General features: G+C 47.4%; 1 protein-coding gene across 2 annotated transcripts in view; it reads left to right on the forward strand.

Annotated features, from left to right (window-relative positions):
- The window catches only part of prkg1 (protein kinase cGMP-dependent 1), a 467630-nt gene that overhangs the window by 416578 nt on the left and 26444 nt on the right, over positions 1-24608 (forward strand). For both annotated transcript variants that reach the window (XM_004915798.4, XM_002935428.5), the window contains exons 9-10: positions 8720-8794; positions 18800-18896. In XM_004915798.4, coding sequence (XP_004915855.1) covers positions 8720-8794; positions 18800-18896 — 172 coding nt within the window. The remainder of the gene's footprint in view (positions 1-8719; positions 8795-18799; positions 18897-24608) is intronic.

Below are 24608 nucleotides of genomic sequence, written 5' to 3' on the forward strand. Positions count from 1 at the left end.
GAAGCGCCGTGGGTTTGTCTTACTAGCAAATATGTGAAAATGTGCGGATGTTTTATTAGCCTTTAGGGAATGTGGCGTTTAGTAGGCAGCCCATGTCCGTAAGGTATACAGGTATAGGACCCATTATCCAGAATGCTCGGATAAGGGGTCTTTCCATAATTTGGATCTCCATGCATTGTCTATTAAAAAATCAACAAAACATTAATTAAACCCAATAGGATTGTTTTGCATCCAATAAGGGGTAATTATATCTTAGTTGGGATCAAGTACAGGTACTGTTTTATTATTACAGAGAAAAGGGAATCATTTAACCATTAAATAAACCCAATAGGGCTGTTCTGCCCCAATAAGGGGTAATTATATCTTAGTTGGGATCAAGTACAGGTACTGTTTTATTGTTACAGAGAAAAGGGAATCATTTAACCATGAAATAAACCCAATAGGGCTGTTCTGCCCCAATAAGGGGTAATTATATCTTAGTTGGGATCAAGTACAGGTACTGTTTTATTATTACAGAGAAAAGGGAATAATTTAACCATTAAATAAACTCAATAGGGCTGTTCTGCCCCCAATAAGGGGTAATTATATCTTAGTTGGGATCAAGTACAGGTACTGTTTTATTATTACAGAGAAAAGGGAATCATTTAACCATTAAATAAACCCAATAGGGCTGTTCTGCCCCAATAAGGGGTAATTATATCTTAGTTGGGATCAAGTACAGGTACTGTTTTATTATTACAGAGAAAAGGGAATTATTTAACCATGAAATAAACCCAATAGGGCTGTTCTGCCCCCAATAAGGGGTAATTATATCTTAGTTGGGATCAAGTACAGGTGCATCCCTAGTTAAAACAGCCTGGGACCAACATCAGGGCTGTATTCTTAATAGCCATATCGATATCTCAAGCTCTTCAGGGCCAGCAGCTCCATTAAAATGCGCATGAATGTTCCAATGAGAATCCCAGCTGCCTCTATGGTCTTTGTTTCTGGAGCAGGAAGCTTTTCCCCCCCACCATTGCTAACATAGAACAACTAAACAGCAGTACGCAGGGGTGTAAATAGGTATTACTGGGCCCCACAGGCAATTTATTTTAGGGGCTCCTCCCAAAACTGTCAGATGTTGACTTCTTTTACCAATATATATAGAAATTTCTTATTAATTATGGACCTATAAGATCATTTACAATGCTGGCCCCCCTGTAGCTGAATGGTCTGCTTCCTAAGAGCTGGGTAAAGTACTATTGCACAAAGACCCTTATTCATAGAAAATGTAATCAAGAATGCAGGCTTACACAGGCAGAACTTACTTTGAAAAAAAGTTCTGCTTTGATTGAGCACTATGATGGTTGAGCTGAGCTTGGAGAGGTTAGGAGATAAGAGTTTCTATGGAAACCAGCAATGCCTTTTCTTCATTGGCTGTTAGACTGGAGGGCGTGTTTAGCAATCTGAGTTGAGAAGAACTGAGCATGCTCGGTAGCCAACAGCCAAAGTAAATTCCTGAGGGAGGGGGCCGAGAGGGTTAAAGGAGGAGGAAAAGAAAAAAGGGATGCTGCAGCCTTACTATTAACCTTTAAACAACCGGAGTGGCAGGTATTTAAAGAGGCTATTGATTACAATTTTTTTGTGGGGGTTTATGTGTCCTTTAAGGCAGTGATGCAAGGAAACCAGTGAGATCAGGAGGGGCTTGCAGTGGGTGTCCTTCATTAAAACTCGTTGAAACAAACATTTTTATAAATGTATAAGCCCCAAAAAATAAATTTTCAAATGTGCACCCCACAATGGTTGAACTACTGCACCCCTAGTTCTGGCCAAGGTGATGCACAGGCTTACCTCAAACCCATGGGACCTTCAGGTTTACCTGTGGGTCGAACCAATCAATGAATCACCCAATGGCACAGGCAGCTGGCACAATTCTGTCCAATGCCGTTGCTGATGGGTAATGCCCTGCCACCTCATTCGTCCGGCTTAGATCTGTCTAATTCTTGCCGACTTCTTTTTATAAGCTTGTGCCCACCCTGTCCCACCCATGTTAGCACAGTGGGTTGAGTTGTGTCTCGGTACATAGTTACATATAGTTAAATAGTTACATAGGGTTGAAAGTCCATCAAGTTCAACCCATCCAAATAAACCCAGCACACACAACCTATACTTACCAATCTAGGGATAGGGCAGGTTAATGTAGGGATAGGGTACAGTAGGTTAATGTAGGGATAGGGCAGGTTAATGTAGGGATAAGGCAGGTTAATGTAGGGATAGGGTAGGTTAATGTAGGGATAGGGCAGGTTAATGTAGGGATAGGGCAGGTTAATGTAGGGATAAGGCAGGTTAATGTAGGGATAGGGCAGGTTAATGTAGGGATAGGTAGGGCAGGTTAATGTAGGGATAAGGCAGGTTAATGTAGGGATAGGGCAGGTTAATGTAGGGATAGGGGCAGGTTAATGTAGGGATAGGGTAGGTTAATGTAGGGTAGGCAGGTTAATGTAGGGATGGGCAGGTTAATGTAGGGATAGGGCAGGTTAATGTAGGGATAGGGTAGGTTAATGTAGGGATAGGGTAGGTTAATGTAGGGATAGGGTAGGTTAATGTAGGGATAGGGCAGGTTAATGTAGGGATAGGGCAGGTTAATGTAGGGATAGGGCAGGTTAATGTAGGGATAAGGCAGGTTAATGTAGGGATAGGGCAGGTTAATGTAGGGATAGAGTAGGTTAATGTAGGGATAGGGCAGGTTAATGTAGGGATAGGGCAGGTTAATGTAGGGATAGGGCAGGTTAATGTAGGGATGTAGGGATAGGGCAGGTTAATGTAGGGATAGGGCAGGTTAATGTAGGGATAGGGCAGGTTAATGTAGGGATAGGGCAGGTTAATGTAGGGATAGGCAGGTTAATGTAGGGATAGGGTAGGTTAATGTAGGGATAGGCAGGTTAATGTAGGGTAGGTAGGTTAATGTAGGGATAGGGCAGGTTAATGTAGGGATAGGGCAGGTTAATGTAGGGATAGGGCAGGTTAATGTAGGGATAGGGCAGGTTAATGTAGGGATAGGGCAGGTTAATGTAGGGATAGGGCAGGTTAATGTAGGGATAAGGCAGGTTAATGTAGGGATAGGCAGGTTAATGTAGGGATAGGGCAGGTTAATGTAGGGATAGGGCAGGTTAATGTAGGGATAGAGTAGGTTAATGTAGGGATAGGGCAGGTTAATGTAGGGATAAGGCAGGTTAATGTAGGGATAGAGTAGGTTAATGTAGGGATAGGGCAGGTTAATGTAGGGATAGGGCAGGTTAATGTAGGGATAGGGCAGGTTAATGTAGGGATAGAGTAGGTGTATCACTGCTGTATAATTATGCCCGTAGTAGTATATCCTCGCTCCAGATATTCGGTTTTCGGCTAAAATGGCACATTAATCTCCCTATGTGAGATAAGAACAAGATGAGAATGAGAATAAACTCCACACTGCCTTATTTTAACCCATATTTTTGATAAATTTCAAACAAACAAGGTCACTTTCATCACTTTTCCAAAATGGCATCAGAATATTTAGTTTTGTGGGCCGGTGTCAGAGGCGAGTTTATGGCTGGACAGGCAATCTCAGCTCGTGTCAGGGGAACATGATTTAAGAAAGGAAAAAAATTGCTCTTTGCAACAAAGGAAAAAAATCAACAGAAGTTATTGGACTATTTTCTCAACTGCCGGACCATCTGAGTTCTCTTTTTCATGACAGGTCCTGTCATTTGAGAAAGAATTATACGGACACAAAGAACAGATTGAATGACCTTCCAAAGTTGGCTTTGCTACACACAATAATGGAATCCTTTATATCAAGTGTGAGATCATTGGGGGCCATTTTTCTTAGCTCTTGGCAGGATTGGGAAAGGTTGAAAATCTGGAATCTGTAGCGATGAATCTGAAGCTTCTCCTTGCAGGGTCCCTTAGGGGTAACTGCCTTGGGTTGGGCACATAGTGGGGAGACACAGGGCTGAAGGTTGAAGGTATAAGTTGGGAATAGTAGGTGGGAGAAGAGCATGATGGTGACAGTAGCACAAGATGATGGCAGAAGGACAAGATGGCAACAGTAACAGTAGGGTAAGGCAACAGCAGTAGGGCAAGGTGATGGCAGTAGGGCAAAATGGCAACAGTAACAGTTTATATCAGGAGTAGGGTAAAATGACAACAGGGCAAGATGATGAAAGTTGGAAAGACTGTGGCTGTAGGGTAAGGCAACAGCAGAAGGGCAAGATGATGGCAGTAGGGCAAGATGGCAACAGGAACAGTAGGGTAAAATGACAACAACAGGGTAAGTTGATGAAACATGGAAAGACTGTTGTAGTAGTGTAAGTCAACAACAGTAGGGCAAGGTGATGGCAGTAGGGCAAAATGGCACCAGTAGCAGTTTATATTAGGAGTAGGGCAAAATGGCACCAGTAACAGTTTATATCAGGAGTAGAGTAAAATGACAACAGGGCAAGTTGCTGAAAGTTGGAAAGACTGTGGCAGTAGGGTAAGACAACAGCAGTATTGCAAGATGATGGCAGTAGGGCAAGATGGCAGCAGTAACCCTTTATAGTAGTAGAGCACAATGATAGTAACAAGACACGATGAGGGCAGTAGGGCAAGATCGCAGCAGTAACAGGGAAGGGTACAATGATAGCAATAAGGGGGATGACCAAGGGCCAAGATGGCAACAGTAAAAGTTTATAGCAGTAGTATGGTAAGATGGCAGTAGATGGGCAAGGTGAGGCAGCAGGCAAGATGCCAATGACAGCAGTAATAGGCTAAGATGAGAGCAACAAAGTAAGATGATGGCAGTAGTTCAAGGTGGAGGCAGTAGGGTAAGATGAACACAGTAGACAGCAGTTGGCAAGATGGCAGTAATACCAGTGATGTTGAACCTGCGGCCAGTAGGACACCATGGTGGCACTTGGAAAGGAAAGTGGCAGTAGTGTAGGATGACAGCAGTAACACTTTATAGCAGTAATAGGGTACCATAATAGCAATAAGACAAGGTGAAGGCAGTAGGGTAAGATGGGAACAGTAACACTTTATTGCTGTTCTAGGGTAAGTTAATATCTATAAGGCTAGATGAAGGGAGTAGGGCAAAATAGAAACATTAACACTTCAGATTTAATATGACTCTTGGCCCAATAAATTGCAGCCCCTTTGGCATTTGCCAGAATCTACAGCTTGCCAATCCGTGCCTGATTGGCTTGATAAGGAGGATTAGACAAGGCAGCAATCGATTGACTGCAAATTCCAATAAAAGGCACGAGCAGGCCATGGCAACCTATTATGGCTGGCATTCACCCTATTGGACTTAATGTTTCCTTAATGTCCCAACAGCTGACAATCTCCCCAGAGGAAGCTGACTGGGTCAGGTCAGGCAGCAAAAAGCGCAGATGTTTCCATGTAAATAAAATTCTTTTCCGTGGAAAGAAAGCAGAATATAACTCACTTGAATTTGTTTCTACTATCGACCACCATGGAACCCCGCAGAGCTTAGCTGAACTTATAAACCAGTAAATAACCTTTTAACAAACTCACTATTGATTCTGTGCTACGCCGCCGCACAACCCCAGAGCACTGAAATCCGCCTCGGCTCTTTTTTTATTAGATATTTCTAAATAATGGCCCTAATTAATTTCTAGGTTGCTGTCGGGGAGCGGATAGCAGATATAATGATTGGTTTACATTGTCTCTATGAAGTGGAGGTGGAGATACACACAAACAATATTGGTTTCTATAACAAAGTGCCGGGATCGATACCCTTTGAACAGTTTTATTGCAGTTTTATTGCAGTTCTTTCTTAGTCAACAATTGAAAATATTATCTCCGAGTGCCTGGAGATAGAAGGGCTATGATCTTGTGGCCCTTGGCACTCCTGCATTTGTGCCTAGCCATTTGTTATGAGCCCTATAGCGTTGGCTACTCTTGGAATTTGGATTTGTGGTAGTTGCCACCTTTCCCCCTGCTGAAAGCCAGGCAGTAGCATCGTGGGGGTGGTGACATGGTGATTAGCCATTGGCCAATTGCCACATCAATCTTAGAAAATCCTGCAGGCAGTTTTGATCCCGATAGCCCTTGTGAAACCCAGGTTGTCTGGGGCAAAACTAGATGGGTGCCAACTCTAATTTGTGACTATTTTGACCAATTTAGAGAACAGTTCCAGATGTTTTACAGACTAACTAGACTTTAGAGTCTAACTAGATCACTTTGAGGGACCCATACAACCTTCTCACAAAGTGGCTCCATGTACAAGCTCATGTGATCACCCAAAACATTTTTCCAAGGTGTCCAATGGGAATCTGTATCTTCCAAACAGGGTCCGAGTAGAACATTTAATAGTTTTAGCCCGAAAACAAGCCAGCATTGTTGGTTGGTTGGTAACACATTCCAATTACTAATAGTTTTTCAATAATGCATTTAGCATTGGTCCTGGTGCAGACCAGTTTTTAACAGGGCATCAAGTACAGAGTAAGTGCAACTCTTATAGGTGCAAGGGAAGTCCTTATAGCCTAGCATCTCTTTATGCTTTGTCATTTCCTACTTGCTTCATGCCTCTATCCCACCCATGAGCTGCCCCTACTGAATCCCAAGAGCTCAAAGAGTTCCAGTTGTCATTGGCAAGATCTAATGATGGGGGTGGCAGGTTCCTTATGAGCAGACCTTTTGCCCCCCCCTAATAAGTCAGCCCTATTCCATTCCCATACATCTCCCACTGTCCCTCCATTCTCTTGTTCTACCATCCCTTGCTTTCTCCCTTTAGGAACCTCATTTCTAAGTCACACTCCCATGCTCTGGAATTCTCACTTCCATTTCCGTTCAGAAGGCCTTGCTGAAACCCATTTATTTACCTGCTGAAATTGACACGCTCTTGCCAATGCCTCTCATGTCATCTAATACAGATCGGAAAGAGATGATCTCTGGCTTCTCAGCAGGGAGCAAATCTACCAGGGCATTCTTTCATCTTCAGCCTCTGGTTGTTCTGTTTGTTTATTATTGCAGCTTTTCACTTGTAGCCTCTTGGAGCAGGTGTTTGGCACATTCATTAATATGGATCTATACTTATCCCTGTGTGTAGCACTGACTGCCATCTAAGTAGCAGTACATGAAGATGGTTTTGTAGAACAAAGCCGATTTTGTGGCATTTGAAGATTCTACAGGAGAAAAGATAGATAAGGAACATCCAACCAGATGTTTTACATTTATAGCAGTTTATGCCCCCATAAGGCAGCAGATAAACTACATGTCAGGGTCACACAACTTAAACTAATAGTCTTCATTAAACCAAGGTATAATATGAAACATCTAATTAGCTGCTATGGACAGATTAGCTTCTGTATTGGTATCGTTTCTAGGGAATTTATCCTCTAGACCAGCTCTTTCTCTTGAAGATCTCCAGGTGTCCTTTGTGCTTTGGTACGTTATTCAGAACATAAGATTGCATTGGCCATATGGGGCCCAGTGTAAAGGCTTCTTTTACCTAGCAGATATCTGGAAAGGCACTGGGTGCAATATTCGTTTAGAATCCTGAAGACCAATCAGGAAGAGCTTTGTTGAGAATGTCTGGCCTCCTAGATACTTGTGGAGGCCCAACCATGATGGGCAAATGCCAATGAGATATGATGAGAACACTTATTTGCCTATATATTTCTGGAACTGTTGACGAATGGGGAATACATATAATATAGAGATATATTTATCAAAGAGTGAAGACAGTGGCTTGTCACAGTCCTCTAGACTGATATTCCTCCACTCTCTATTAATTTCTATTGTATTATTAAACGAATATTTATTAAAAAGGGAACTTTCGCTCATTGATGAATACATTTTTTAAAAAATCCCATAAAAATGAATGGAAGGTGGCGGAATTTCACTCTAGTAAACTATGAAGAGGATAAATATACTCAATAATGTAAAGAGTTGGAAGGGCCCTGACCAAACGTTCTATCCAAGGATAAACTTGAACTAAAAAGTCACTTGCACACACATTCCATGATAAGAGTAGGACATGATGGCACCAGTGGAAGATGTCTGTGACTGTAGGACACAATGACATTAGTTTATCATGGTGACAGTTGGACCAAATGTTGTAAGTTGGGTGAGATGGTGAGAGTAGGACATGATGGAACCAGTGGAAGATATCTGTGACTGTAAGACACAATGACAACAGTATTATATCATGGTGACAGTTGCACCAAATGGTGTAAGTTGGGTGAGATGGTGACAGTAGAACATGATGGCACCAGTGGAAGATGTCTGTGACTGTAGGACACAATGACAACAGTAATACTTCATGGTGACAAAATGGTGTAAGTTGGGTGAGATGGTGACAGTAGGACATGATAGCACCAGTGGAAGATATCTGTGACTGTAGGACACAATGACAACAGTAGTATATCATGGTGACAAAATGGTGTAAGTTGGGTGAGATGGTGACAGTAGGACATGATAGCACCAGTGGAAGATATCTGTGACTGTAGGACACAATGACAACAGTAGTATATCATGGTGACAAAATGGTGTAAGTTGGGTGAGATGGTGACAGTAGGACAAGACGATGACCAAAGAGTAATGGGGTAATGTTGGGCCAAGGTGCATAAATAACATAGAACTGCTTTCCCTGTAGCACCCAGCACCCCCTAAGAGTAATAGATAAAAACAACTCAATGGCCGTATGGGCCCCACTACTGTAGGATGGAACTGATTCTGTGTCCTTTGTTTCTGGCAGCTCTTTCAAGCATCTGATTGGGGGCCTGGATGACGTTTCTAACAAGGCGTATGAAGATGCCGAGGCGAAAGCAAAGTGAGTATCGGAAAATGATTTTTATTTCTCCTGCTTAGAATCAGGGCTGTTTGTCAGCGGCGGGAATCCAACGTGACATTAATGGTTTCAGGCTCCTCTACAAGAACTGACAGGGACTGAGGGAGTGATTGGTCCCTTTGTTAATTGGGAAAAGCACAGAAACTCAGTACTTATGGCTAACAAACGAACTGGGGTATAAATATAGGATTGTTTAGAAGACCTGAGGGGTGAGAAAGCTAAACAAAGCCCCTCTGTAGGGCACGGGTAACCCCTTACATGCTCCGGCCAATGGCCCAACCAATTCCCTGCCAATAAAACATTTCTATTTATCATGTATGTAGTGATTGAAATCTTAAGGTGTTAGCTTGCAAATTCAGCCTTGTGTAAGACTTCAAGGGTCTTTTACACTTTATAAAAACTATAAAACTATGGCACATAGGGATTCCCCTGTACTAAGCACAATTCAGCAGGAACAGCCCCCTAAGTTTGCTCATAGCCTGTACAGAGAGATACCATAAAACTATGGCACATAGGGATTCCCCTGTACTAAGCACAATTCAGCAGGAACAGCCCCCTAAGTTTGCTCATAGCCTGTACAGAGAGATACCATAAAACTATGGCACATAGGGATTCCCCTGTACTAAGCACAATTCAGCAGGAACAGCCCCCTAAGTTTGCTCATAGCCTGTACAGAGAGATACCATAAAACTATGGCACATAGGGATTCCCCTGTACTAAGCACAATTCAGCAGGAACAGCCCCCTAAGTTTGCTCATAGCCTGTACAGAGAGATACCATAAAACTATGGCACATAGGGATTCCCCTGTACTAAGCACAATTCAGCAGGAACAGCCCCCTAAGTTTGCTCATAGCCTGTACAGAGAGATACCATAAAACTATGGCACATAGGGATTCCCCTGTACTAAGCACAATTCAGCAGGAACAGCCCCCTAAGTTTGCCCATAGCCTGTACAGAGAGATACCATAAAACTATGGCACATAGGGATTCCCCTGTACTAAGCACAATTCAGCAGGAACAGCCCCCTAAGTTTGCCCATAGCCTGTACAGAGAGATACCAGGTTTGCTTTGGCTACGGGAGCTGACAACTTTATATCTTCTTTTAAAGTGTTACATCTAATTCTGAACAAACTCTTTTCATATGTTCCTCGCCGCTCAGAGCGCTTCGCTGTAATTATAGAAAGAGGGACCTGTAGGTTTATCAGTGCTCGGGAAAAAAAAAATGATAATTAAAAATAGATCAGAAAGAGTTGCAGTAATTACAGTGTCAGAATCCACTGATTTGGCAGCATTTTTTTAAGTGAGGCAGTTTGTGGGAGAAACCCTGAGTAGCGAGCAGGCACTGCATTGATCTGCGCGTAGGGGGAGGAGGGGCTCGATACCTGAGTGGGAAGGGAGTTTTACTGATGTTCAAATTAAAGTACAGACGGAAGCGGGATTATTGATTCATTATGGGGAGAGGCAGGGTGTTATGATTGGAACTGAGCTAATAACTGCTATGTAGCAGCTCCCAACAATGGGAACCCCAACGCTACTGATAAGTGTCTGCGCCGCGGCTTATGGCTCCCCAATCTCCGAGGCACAGGGGGGGGGGGGACTATAAGAGCGGTATAGGGAGGAGCCAATCTGTCCTGTTACACTATGCAAAGTGGCAAAAATGGGGGTATCAGCCAGTACAACAGGGGGTATCAGTCAGTAGAACAGGGGGTATCAGTCAGTAGAACAGGGGGTATCAGTCAGTAGAACGGGGGGTATCAGTCAGTAGAACGGGGGGTATCGGTCAGTAGAACAGGGGGTATCGGTCAGTACAACAGGGGGTATCAGTCAGTAGAACAGGGGGTATCAGTCAGTAGAACAGGGGGTATCGGTCAGTAGAACATGGGGTATCGGTCAGTACAACAGGGGGTATCAGTCAGTAGAACAGGGGGTATCAGTCAGTAGAACAGGGGGTATCAGTCAGTAGAACAGGGGGTATCAGTCAGTAGAACGGGGGGTATCAGTCAGTAGAACAGGGGGTATCGGTCAGTAGAACAGGGGGTATCGGTCAGTACAACAGGGGGTATCAGTCAGTAGAACAGGGGGTATCAGTCAGTAGAACAGGGGGTATCGGTCAGTAGAACATGGGGTATCAGTCAGTAGAATGGGGGTATCAGCCAGTAGAACAGGGGGTATCAGTCAGTAGAACGGGGGGTATCAGTCAGTAGAACGGGGGGTATCAGTCAGTAGAACAGGGGTATCAGTCAGTACAACAGGGGGTATCAGTCAGTACAACAGGGGGTATCAGTCAGTAGAACAGGGGGTATCAGTCAGTAGAACGGGGGGTATCAGTCAGTAGAACAGGGGGTATCAGTCAGTACAACAGGGGGTATCAGCCAGTACAACAGGGGGTATCAGTCAGTAGAACGGGGGGTATCAGTCAGTAGAACGGGGGGTATCAGTCAGTAGAACAGGGGGTATCAGTCAGTAGAACAGGGGGTATCAGTCAGTAGAACGGGGGGTATCAGTCAGTAGAACAGGGGGTATCAGTCAGTACAACAGGGGGTATCAGTCAGTAGAACAGGGGGTATCAGTCAGTAGAACGGGGGGTATCAGTCAGTAGAACAGGGGGTATCAGTCAGTACAACAGGGGGTATCAGCCAGTACAACAGGGGGTATCAGTCAGTAGAACGGGGGGTATCAGTCAGTAGAACGGGGGGTATCAGTCAGTAGAACAGGGGGTATCAGTCAGTAGAACAGGGGGTATCAGTCAGTAGAACGGGGGGTATCAGTCAGTAGAACAGGGGGTATCAGTCAGTACAACAGGGGGTATCAGTCAGTAGAACAGGGGGTATCAGTCAGTAGAACGGGGGGTATCAGTCAGTAGAACGGGGGTATCAGTCAGTACAACAGGGGGTATCAGCCAGTACAACAGGGGGTATCAGTCAGTAGAACGGGGGGTATCAGTCAGTAGAACGGGGGGTATCAGTCAGTAGAACGGGGGGTATCAGTCAGTAGAACAGGGGGTATCAGTCAGTAGAACGGGGGGTATCAGTCAGTAGAACGGGGGGTATCAGTCAGTAGAACGGGGGGTATCAGTCAGTAGAACGGGGGGTATCAGTCAGTAGAACGGGGGGTATCAGTCAGTACAACAGGGGGTATCAGTCAGTAGAACAGGGGGTATCAGTCAGTAGAACGGGGGGTATCAGTCAGTAGAACGGGGGGTATCAGTCAGTACAACAGGGGGTATCAGCCAGTACAACAGGGGGTATCAGTCAGTAGAACAGGGGGTATCAGTCAGTAGAACGGGGGGTATCAGTCAGTATAACAGGGGGTATCAGTCAGTAGAACAGGGGGTATCAGTCAGTAGAACGGGAGGTATCAGTCAGTAGAACAGGGGGTATCAGTCAGTACAACAGGGGGTATCAGCCAGTACAACAGGGGGTATCAGTCAGTAGAACAGGGGGTATCAGTCAGTAGAACGGGGGGTATCAGTCAGTAGAACGGGGGGTATCAGTCAGTAGAACGGGGGGTATCAGTCAGTAGAACGGGGGGTATCAGTCAGTACAACAGGGGGTATCAGTCAGTAGAACAGGGGTATCAGTCAGTAGAACGGGGGGTATCAGTCAGTAGAACGGGGGGTATCAGTCAGTACAACAGGGGGTATCAGCCAGTACAACAGGGGGTATCAGTCAGTAGAACGGGGGGTATCAGTCAGTAGAACGGGGGGTATCAGTCAGTATAACAGGGGGTATCAGTCAGTAGAACAGGGGGTATCAGTCAGTAGAACGGGAGGTATCAGTCAGTAGAACAGGGGGTATCAGTCAGTACAACAGGGGGTATCAGCCAGTACAACAGGGGGTATCAGTCAGTAGAACAGGGGGTATCAGTCAGTAGAACGGGGGGTATCAGTCAGTATAACAGGGGGTATCAGTCAGTAGAACAGGGGGTATCAGTCAGTAGAACGGGGGGTATCAGTCAGTAGAACGGGGGGTATCAGTCAGTAGAACAGGGGGTATCAGTCAGTACAACAGGGGGTATCAGTCAGTAGAACGGGGGGGTATCAGTCAGTAGAACAGGGGGTATCAGTCAGTACAACAGGGGGTATCAGCCAGTACAACAGGGGGTATCAGTCAGTAGAACGGGGGGTATCAGTCAGTAGAACGGGGGGGTATCAGTCAGTAGAAACAGGGGGTATCAGTCAGTAGAACAGGGGGTATCAGTCAGTAGAACGGGGGGTATCAGTCAGTAGAACAGGGGGTATCAGTCAGTACAACAGGGGGTATCAGTCAGTAGAACAGGGGGTATCAGTCAGTAGAACGGGGGGGTATCAGTCAGTAGAACGGGGGGTATCAGTCAGTACAACAGGGGGTATCAGTCAGTAGAACGGGGGGGTATCAGTCAGTAGAACGGGGGGGTATCAGTCAGTAGAACGGGGGGGTATCAGTCAGTAGAACGGGGGGTTTCAGTCAGTAGAACGGGGGGGTATCAGTCAGTAGAACGGGGGGGTATCAGTCAGTAGAACAGGGGGTATCAGTCAGTAGAACGGGGGGTATCAGTCAGTATAACAGGGGGTATCAGTCAGTAGAACAGGGGGTATCAGTCAGTAGAACGGGGGGTATCAGTCAGTAGAACGGGGGGTATCAGTCAGTAGAACAGGGGGTATCAGTCAGTACAACAGGGGGTATCAGTCAGTAGAACGGGGGGTATCAGTCAGTAGAACAGGGGGTATCAGTCAGTACAACAGGGGGTATCAGCCAGTACAACAGGGGGTATCAGTCAGTAGAACGGGGGGTTATCAGTCAGTAGAACGGGGGGTATCAGTCAGTAGAACAGGGGGTATCAGTCAGTAGAACGGGGGGTATCAGTCAGTAGAACGGGGGGTATCAGTCAGTAGAACAGGGGGTATCAGTCAGTACAACAGGGGGTATCAGTCAGTAGAACAGGGGGTATCAGTCAGTAGAACGGGGGGTATCAGTCAGTAGAACGGGGGGTATCAGTCAGTACAACAGGGGGTATCAGTCAGTAGAACGGGGGGGTATCAGTCAGTAGAACGGGGGGGTATCAGTCAGTAGAACGGGGGGGTATCAGTCAGTAGAACGGGGGGTTTCAGTCAGTAGAACGGGGGGGTATCAGTCAGTAGAAACGGGGGGGTATCAGTCAGTAGAACAGGGGGTATCAGTCAGTAGAACGGGGGGTATCAGTCAGTAGAACAGGGGGTATCAGTCAGTAGAACGGGGGGTATCAGTCAGTAGAACGGGGGTATCAGTCAGTAGAACAGGGGGTATCAGTCAGTAGAACAGGGGGTATCAGTCAGTAGAACAGGGGGTATCAGTCAGTACAACAGGGGGTATCAGTCAGTAGAACGGGGGTATCAGTCAGTACAACAGGGGGTATCAGTCAGTACAACAGGGGGTATCAGTCAGTAGAACGGGGGGTATCAGTTAGTAGAACGGGGGGTATCAGTCAGTACAACAGGGGGTATCAGTCAGTAGAACAGGGGGTATCAGTCAGTACAACAGGGGGTATCAGTCAGTAGAACGGGGGTATCAGTCAGTACAACAGGGGGTATCAGTCAGTACAACAGGGGGTATCAGTCAGTAGAACGGGGGGTATCAGTCAGTAGAACGGGGGGTATCAGTTAGTAGAACGGGGGGTATCAGCACAGTTAATGGGAGTTAATTGTAAGTTTTATCATTTCAGCTCCACAGAAACCATTTTTTCCAGAATAAAAGCAGGCAGTGCATAATAACCAGACTGGGGTTGTTATATGAACCCCCCCCCCCTTAGCTGAAATAATAACAGTGTGTAGCTTTGTGCCCCCCCAGCAAATGGTTCTGGCGCCCAGGCAGGGAGGGAGGGAGATGCCCGACAGGTAAAAGGCTTTTTTCTTTGTGCAGAAGTTTCTTCCATCAGATTTGCCCCTGGGGCTCAGCCCTCCTGCGGCTCAGTCTCTGGGGCCCCTCCCAGCCCACGGACTCTGCGCACCGAGCTCTTTGCTCAGACAGGAAAGTGACAAATAAACTGCATGAAACTATTCCCAAATTCCACAAGCAGAAGGGAAACCTCTCAGGTGCGCAACTGCCTGACACACTGACAGTTTGGACAGCTGGGGAAGCGGCCGGGGGGGAGGGAGGGGCAGAGCTCTGTGTAACTATGGGATTTATGGTTATCTGCCCATCAGAACTCTGGAACCTTAACTTATTTTATCTCTCCCCGACAAATGTTCACAAAGCAAGTAGCCGTTCCTACAGGCTATGGGCAAACGTAGGGGCTGTTCCTGCTGAATTGTGCTTAGTACAGGGGAATCCCTATGTGCCATAGTTTTATGGTATCTCTCTGTACAGTCTATGGGCAAACGTAGGGGCTGTTCCTGCTGAATTGTGCTTAGTACAGGGGAATCCCAGTGTGCCATAGTTTTATGGTATCTCTCTGTACAGGGTATGAGCAAACTTAGGGGGCTGTTCCTGCTGAATTGTGCTTAGTACAGGGGAATGGAAGACAAGCCTAGAAGCTTGGAGAGTCAAATTATTATATACACAGTATATTTCTGTATATACACACACCTGAAGGGGGCAGTATCCGCCAGAACTCACCATTAGAAGCCAAACTGCAGCAGCCTCTATAGTGATTGTAACTGGGAGCAATTGACATCATGGGGCAAAAGAAACATCAAACTGCCCCCTCTAATAAATTCCCCATTCCATTTGCATTTTATCCGCGGGTTCGTTCCTCACATTTCACACGTGGAGAGACGCCACCGGATTACACCATTCCTGCTTTTTTTTCTCCCTGTTTCTATGGAAACGTCCGTGTACATGACAACAGAAATAAAGATGTAACAGTTAAGAATTCCCCGGGTTGCGCAATGTAAGCGCAAGCTCTTGAGCTTCAGGGCGAGATGGGATTCTATATTATTAGGTCAAATTTGAAAAGAATGATTTAAAATACTGTAACCTTCCGGTTGTTGCTGAACTACAACTCCCAGCATTCTCTGCTGGATTGTATTGGGAATTCAGGGACAGCTACAAGGGTTCATCCAATCACATAGCCGCATAATGCCTTACCTAGCTCACTCTGACACTTGCAGTACTACATTTTACCTGCTGGGGGCAGCACATTCTTTCATGTTTTCAGCAACTTAACTAACAGGGTTAGATAAAACCCTGGTGCCTTTTACACAGCAACTGGGGGCCCTTGTTTTAATCAGACAGGGGGGCCCTTATTACTATAATCTGATTTTAGTAGGACCATGGGGGCCCCATACAGAACTTACTGATCCCAAACCTACTGATAATATTAAATCACTGCTATACTGATAGAATACACTGTATAGTGTTCTACTGCCCTCTTGTGGTCAAATGAGAGAATACACCTCCCTGCAGAGTTTAAAGCTGAATATATATGTTATTTTCCTTTGTTATTAATCAAACAATCCAGTATTTAGATGTATAAAAGTCACTCGGGTTACCTTAGGTTACTGCTCCTCTGTTCCATGCTAAAAATACTGCAGGGACAGATGCACGGCCGGGAAGCTGGGATTGGGTTTGTGCGCCTCCCACACTGCCGGCATATGCTTTGTGCTGCCTGCGGAGGTTTGTGGCAGATGAACAGAGCAAAGAATATTCATTATCCACGGGGATAAAATGTTGTGAGTCGGTGTCGTGCTGGGACGTGGCTTCAGGTTACATGTTAATAAAGGAATAAAAGGGGCAACCATCAAGTAAAGGGTTAATACAAAGTGGCAAGTAGGGAAGGGCAGAGAGGACATTTGCTGTTCAATTCCTCTCCTATTCATATATCAGTCCACACCCTGATGGGCACCTTGGGGGAAACTGACGGGCACCTTGGGGGAAACTGACGGGCACCTTGGGGGGAAACTGACGGGCACCTTGGGGGAAACTGACGGGCACCTTGGGGGAAACTGACGGGCACCTTGGGGTACACTGACGGGCACCTTGGGGGAAACTGATGGGCACCTTGGGGGAAACTGACGGGCACCTTGGGGGAAACTGACGGGCACCTTGGGGGAAACTGACGGGCACCTTGGGGTACACTGATGGGCACCTTGGGGAAAACTGACGGGCACCTTGGGGGAAACTGACGGGCACCTTGGGGGAAATTGACGGGCACCTTGGGGAAAACTGAGGGGCACCTTGGGGGAAACTGACGGGCACCTTGGGGGAAACTGACGGGCACCTTGGGGGAAACTGACGGGCACCTTGGGGGAAACTGACGGGCACCTTGGGGGAAACTGACGGGCACCTTGGGGAAAACTGACGGGCACCTTGGGGAAAACTGACGGGCACCTTGGGGGAAACTGACGGGCACCTTGGGGGAAACTGACGGGCACCTTGGGGAAAACTGAGGGGCACCTTGGGGGAAACTGACGGGCACCTTGGGGGAAACTGACGGGCACCTTGGGGGAAACTGACGGGCACCTTGGGGAAAACTGACGGGCACCTTGGGGAAAACTGACGGGCACCTTGGGGAAACTGATGGGCACCTTGGAGGAAACTGACGGGCACCTTGGGGTACACTGACGGGCACCTTGGTGGGAAACCGATGGGCACCTTGGGGGAAACTGACGGGCACCTTGGGGGAAACTGACGGGCACCTTGGGGGAAACTGATGGGCACCTTGGAGGAAACTGACGGGCAGCTTGGGGTACACTGACGGGCACCTTGGGGGAAACTGACGGGCACTTTGGGGGAAACTGACGGGCACCTTGGGGGAAACTGACGGGCACTTTGGGGGAAACTGACGGGCACCTTGGGGGAAACTGACGGGCACCTTGGGGGAACTGACGGGCACCTTGGGGGAAACTGACGGGCACCTTGGGGAAACTGATGGGCACCTTGGGGGAAACTGACGGGCACCTTGGGGTACACTGACGGGCACCTTGGGGGGAAACCGATGGGCACCTTGGGGGAAACCGATGGGCACCTTGGGGGAAACTGACGGGCACCTTGGGGGAAACTGACGGGCACCTTGGGGTACACTGACGGGCACCTTGTCTGTCTGTCTATCTATCTATTGGGATTCAGCCTGCAGTTTTGGATGCCAGAGGATGCTGGGAGTTGTAGTGCAGGGGCAGCTGGAGGGGCACAGCCTGGGGTTGTTAAAGGGAAGGTGCCAGCTGATGCCTCCCATTCCTGCCATGCTATACATTCTATCCCATTCCATACTATACATTCTATCCCATTCCATACTATACATTCCCATTCCAGCCCTGTTGACAGTTCACATGATCCTGAGTCCATATGTCCCATAATGTATAGCTGGGAGGGGCTGGGGGGTAATTGCAGATAATACATTCAGGTCTTTTAAGGCAAATGTATAGTGCCGGCGTGCCACATGTCTCCCTGGGGGAGGAGCCAAGTCACCGCTGCTGCTGCCATACTAAAAATATCAGTGGGGCTCATCTGGGTATTTCAGGCTTAATATTCCCTTACACTGGGACCCTCTGTCAGTGCCAGGCTGAGCCGTTCCCTGAGTGCCACTAGCCAATGGCATGGAGCCTGGGATAGGGAGACAGTGTGAGACAGTGTGAGACAGTTCCAATAGACAGTTCCCATAGACAGAGGGAGATGTGAGCAGCTTCCCGGTCCCACGAGACCCCCCTGTCCTGGGATTTATTTCTCCAATCACTGGTGTCGGCTCAGCGCTAAGGATAATGTGGGAGTAGGGTCTCCCCAGGAGGGTAACCCAATCTGCAGCCATGTAACACTTTATTATTCCTGGAAACAGCACCAGAGCCATTTCTATTGGTTGGGCCTCATTGCATACAGAAAAGACTGAAATCCGGGGGAATAGCAGAAATCCGATGGGATATCGCCGCCGCGGCCTGGACCAAACCGACAATACAAACAAAAACTTGTTTTTATATGGTTTTTACTTTTGTATATTTTGTACATGGAAACAATGGGGAGGAGGTCCGATTCGATTCCACGGCACCCAAGAGCTTGCACTCTAAAAAGGTTTGCTCTGTTCTTTATTAAAAAACACAGATATGAGGCGGAGGCGGCGTTCTTCGGCAACCTCAAGCTGGCAGATTTCAACATCATCGACACGCTCGGCGTCGGAGGCTTCGGAAGGGTTGAGCTGGTAAGTGAGCGTTAGATTTCTCTTCCAGTCCCCCATATGTAATATAAGGCACTGGGGCTCATTTGCACATGGGCAGTAACCCATAGCAACCAGTGATGAGCAAAATTTCCACGTTTCACCATTGGCAGATTGTTTCAAACAGGCGCAAAAATTCACCGCTAAATTTCTCAGCAAAGCAAACCGGGACAGATTCGCTCATCGCTAATAGCAACCAATCAGTGATTGCATTTTTCCACCCAGTTGCAGGTATAGCAATAAAAGCAGACTTCTGATTGGTTGCCATGGGATGTTGCCCAGGAGCAAATTTGCCCAATGTTTATAAATGACCCCCATTAACTTTGCCCAGGAGCAATAACTCATAGCAACCAACAAGATATTTGCTTTCAAACAGGTGACCAGTAAATGCTACCTGCTGATTGGTTGCTGCTAGTGATGAGCGAATCTGTCCCGTTTCGCTTCTCCGAAAAATTTGTGAATCTTTCAAAAGATTCACGAAGCAGCGAAAAATTTGCGAAAAATTGGCGCCCGTGACTATTCTTTTAACGCGCAACTATTCTTTTGATGCCCGCGACAATTTTTGGACACGTGGCAAATTTTTCCGCAGTGAATTTTTTCGTCCATTTCGCAAAACAATCCGCCAATGGTGAAAGGCGGAAATTTGCCGCGAATCCATGCCTGGGGAAACATTTTGCCCATCACTAGTTGCTGCGGGTTACTGCTCCTGGGCAAACTTATTGCGCCATTTCCTATGCCCAGAAAGGGCATGAATGCGGGACTCATTTGGGGCAAAGAACCCTGGAAATAACGCCCCCTGCGCCCGTGCAGTCTAAACCTTCCACTTGACTTGGGGACGTGGCCAACGTTGCAGGGTGCAAGTAGAGGAGTGTGTGTTGGTGCAAGAACCTTTGTGAACTGTGTTTGGATGGACATGTTTAGGGCTCGTTTAAATGAGCCAAATAGTTGCAAAATGCACTAATGTATTTGATAAAAGGTTGTTGGGTCCATACACACGCATGTGGGCAGCGCCAAGTCACCTGTTGAGCCTCCTCTGATAAATTGCATTGGTGTTTGGGAAGCCATTGGTGTCCCAGGCATAGCGCCACCCCCACTAAGGAAATGCACTCAGTCGGCCTGTTGTGCACAATTGTGTCAGGCGCAACTGAGCATGTAATGGCCAGAGTTGGCACCAATCGGGCTGAGGCCCAGGGACTAGGGCGGCCCTCATACGACACTGGAAACCTGAGAATAAATGGCGCACTGAGGGGATAAAAACATGATGGTTTGAGTCCATGTTGGTAGGTTTATGCACCTCAAGATCATAAATGAGCCCTAAGGGCAACGGCACATGGGGTGATTAGTTGGAATAAAGGTGACCATACACGGGCTGGTATCTGTCCTTTAGACCAATCCAGCAGTTTATGTGCCCATGTAAGGGCACCACCGACGGGCCTCCCCGACCAACATCTGGCCTGAAATTTGCAGGTTTGATTTTTCCTTTGGATCGGGGACCATATCGGCTCATTGATGCGGTTCCTGAATCGGTGCCGTCTATACCTCGTTTTAATTCGATAACCAAATTATTGAATTATCCCAGTATGGGCATAACGCAAGAAGATCTCCTCACTAAACGAGCGGATCTTACCGTGTATGGCCACCTTTACACAGGGGTTGGCCAGCTTTACACAGGGGTTGGCCACCTTTACACAGGGGTTGGCCACCTTTACACAGGGGTTGGCCAGCTTTACACAGGGGTTGGCCACCTTTACACAGGGGTTGGCCACCTTTACACAGGGGTTGGCCAGCTTTACACAGGGGTTGGCCACCTTTACACAGGGGTTGGCCACCTTTACACAGGGGTTGGCCACCTTTACACAGGGGTTGGCCACCTTTACACAGGGGTTGGCCACCTTTACACAGGGGTTGGCCAGCTTTATACAGGGGTTGGCCACCTTTACACAGGGGTTGGCCACCTTTACACAGGGGTTGACCACCTTTACACAGGGGTTAGCCACCTTTACACAGGGGTTAGCCACCTTTACACAGGGGTTGGCCAGCTTTACACAGGGGTTGGCCACCTTTACACAGGGGTTGGCCACCTTTACACAGGGGTTGGCCACCTTTACACAGGGGTTGGCCAGCTTTACACAGGGGTTGGCCACCTTTACACAGGGGTTGGCCACCTTTACACAGGGGTTGGCCAGCTTACAGGGGCCACCTTTACACAGGGGTTGGCCACCTTTACACAGGGGTTGGCCACCTTTACACAGGGGTTGGCCACCTTTACACAGGGGTTGGCCAGCTTTATACAGGGGTTGGCCACCTTTACACAGGGGTTGGCCACCTTTACACAGGGGTTAGCCACCTTTACACAGGGGTTGGCCACCTTTACACAGGGGTTGGCCACCTTTACACAGGGGTTGGCCACCTTTACACAGGGGTTAGCCACCTTTACACAGGGGTTGGCCACCTTTACACAGGGGTTGACCACCTTTACACAGGGGTTAGCCACCTTTACACAGGGGCTGGCCACCTTTACACAGGGGTTGGCCACCTTTACACGGGTTGGCCACCTTTACACAGGGGTTTGCCAACTTTACACAGGGGTTGGCCACCTTTACACAGGGGTTGGCCACCTTTACACAGGGGTTGGCCACCTTTACACAGGGGTTTGCCAACTTTACACAGGGGTTGGCCACCTTTACACAGGGGTTGGCCACCTTTACACAGGGGTTTGCCAACTTTACACAGGGGTTGGCCACCTTTACACAGGGGTTGGCCACCTTTACACAGGGGTTGGCCACCTTTACACGGGGGTTGGCCACCTTTGAGTTACCATTTAGTATGATACCCTTTGTTATTCAGTATTCGGCATCCGAAAATGATGGATTTGGCGCATCCCTGCTCATTTTTTTTTAAGGGCTTTGGGGATCAATTTTGCTGTTTTGTTTGACCTGAGAATCTCTAACTACCTGGCAGGGGTGCTGAGAATTCTGGGTAATACATACTTTGGGCTGCACCCTTTCTAGTGTACCAGTAGCTAACTGGGCCAGCTGGCCAACCCGAGCTTCTGCTCTTCTGGCTCTGAAGGCCTTGATCTGGAGCTTCAGAGAGGGATTCCGACATCTCAGCTGTTTTGTTCTGCAATGTGACAATGAGCTGGCAGCGGGGCAGCCATTTGCCTTAATACCGTGTGAATTCCAACTGGATTAATGAAGCTGGGCACCGGTTATTCTATGCCCCGGGAGAACGCTTGGAACTCTAGCCCCTAATACCGAGGGCTATAAACAGTTACTGTCTCCAGGGTAATAGGTGGTTAGAAAAGAATATAATCACTGTAACCAGTTGGGATACAAGTGTCATGTACTAAAGCAGAACAGGGGGGCGACCAGTCTAATTATTATTATTAGAGATAATTGCCTTTTATCTTCTACCCCTTTAAGACTACGGGGTGGTGGTTGTGCAAATATACTGGCTCTGGGAGGAGAGAAGGAGACACCTAGGAAGGTATCTGGGTACAAAGCATGTCATGCATCACCCTGTTAATTCCCTTACTAAATAGCCTCTGCTTGGAAGCAGTTCCATGAAGTTCCCAACTATTTATAAACTAGAACTCTGGACCACATATTAGCCAGCCTATCCCTTTAGTCACAGCACGGAACCCATCATGTTCTTACCTTGGAACTGCATGTTAAACTTGGCTCCTCCATATTCTGGGAACAGCGGCTCCCAAAGCTGAAAATGATAGTCAGTGACACCTAAAGGTCCAAACATGGGGCATGGACTTCTTGAGGTCTGGCAATGTTCTAGGCTACAATGCTATAAAGTACTGGTTTTATTTTGACTCAGTTATTTTATTCTGATCTCTCCAAACCCTAACACAATTTACCTTCTGGTTTCCCCATTGACTTTTCTTAGACCCCCTACCTCCCCTAGAGGGGGGAACCCCTCAAATTTTGTACACCTCTGCTCTAAAGGCAGTCTCTTGGGGCAAGGGCATGGATCCTTTTGGCCTAAGTGGGAGGCTCCAGAATAAATTGGAAGTTTAAAAGGTTTGTGAATCCATTCTGCCCTAGGAAATTATTGTCAACGACACTTAAATCTATCCAAACATGGTGCATACCTGAGTTACAAGTGTCTAATTAGAAGACTGGGTCGGACTAGAACAGTCTCATGGACTTTTTAGGTCTGGCCGGGCTATAACCCTCTCATTTTGTAAACCTCTGCTCCAAAGGCAGTCTCTTGGAGAAAGAGTATAGACCCCTTGGCATAAATGGGAGACTAATTTGGAAGCTCTGCTGTAGTAGTTACTCAAGGTCAACCAAATTCTGTTTATCTGGGGGTGAGGCTGGCCAGTTATAGGGTTCTACCTCTACATTAAAATCTATGGCCAGGGTCGGACTGGGGGGTGCAGGGCCCACCGGGGCTCCCGCCCCAGGGGCCCTGCAGGTGCCCCAGCCGCATCCCCTAACCCCCCCCCCCCCGCAGGGCCCCCGCCTGACGTCCTCCCCGGGCACGTATAAATTGAACACGTCAGGGGAGGAAGAGTCAGTAGGGGGAGCACCGGCAAAGGTCGGACTGGGCCGATGGGGCCCACTAGGGCCGGGGCCCACCGGGATTTTTCCCAGTGTCCCGGCGGCCCAGTCCGACCCTGTCTATGGCCAGTGCAAACAGGATGAGAAAACAATAGTCACATAGGTAAGGTTGTGGTGGGAAAGTCCACTGGCAATGGCAAATAAAGCAAGGTACATATTGGGGGCACACTGAGGATACTAAGGGTACTCAGCAAAATGGTGCCATAGTGGCCTTAACCTTTGAGGTGGGACAGTGTTTCTAATTGGTATAAGCTATGAGTATGTGCTGTAGTCCCTTTTTTCATGGACCCCAAGAGATGCAAGGTTTGCACCAAGCGGTCTGGGTTTTGGTTGAATCAGAAGGGTGGACCAGAGGAGGGGCCTAATATGTCAAAATTGTCAGTTTATGTTGGCAGGTTTTAGCTGGTAATTGCTAACGACTGCCTGCTGGACATCTCTGCTACAGTTACTGAAAAGTAAATTATCTGCTACCCTTTTTATCATCGCTGGAAGAAAGATACGAAAGCACATGCCTGTCTAATAGTTTTACTTGGCATGGCTGTGCTCCGCTCACAAGGGCACCCTTTGCTAGAAATAGCCTCCCCACACCAGAAATATCTTGTCCCAGGCAGTTCTGAGATCAAGACGTGAAGAATGAAATCTAAGATGACCCGGCTTTCCATTTATACCCATGACTCAAGGGAAATCCTCAGCGTCCTTAGGCATTTGCTTAGTGCTCACATACTTTGCATTAATAGTCCCAGCTCAGGAGATCCCAACACATGTAAACAAAAAGGAATCCTCTCTGATTCACCAGCCCTGATAGAAGTTCTTGCCAAAGATGGCCTTCTGCATCTACACTGGTCAGACGTTGAGTTGGGCCAAGTTGCGTTGAAATTCTATAGCATTAGGGCAGAATTGTTTGAAGGCCTTTACTTATCTACAGGGTCACTGCTCCCCAATTCAGAAACTGAGATTTTACTCTGAGTATGGATAATACCTACCCAAGGAAGTCCTCATTGTCTCCTTACCAGTGATATTGATTTATGATGGGGTCCACTACAGGTGTAACCTCTCCACCCTACAGATAAAACCCACCATGATTGACGAGAGGTCTTTGATTCCACTTTGTTCTACCAGG

The sequence above is a fragment of the Xenopus tropicalis genome, chromosome 7, assembly GCF_000004195.4.
Source record: "Xenopus tropicalis strain Nigerian chromosome 7, UCB_Xtro_10.0, whole genome shotgun sequence".
Lineage (NCBI taxonomy): Eukaryota > Metazoa > Chordata > Amphibia > Anura > Pipidae > Xenopus > Xenopus tropicalis.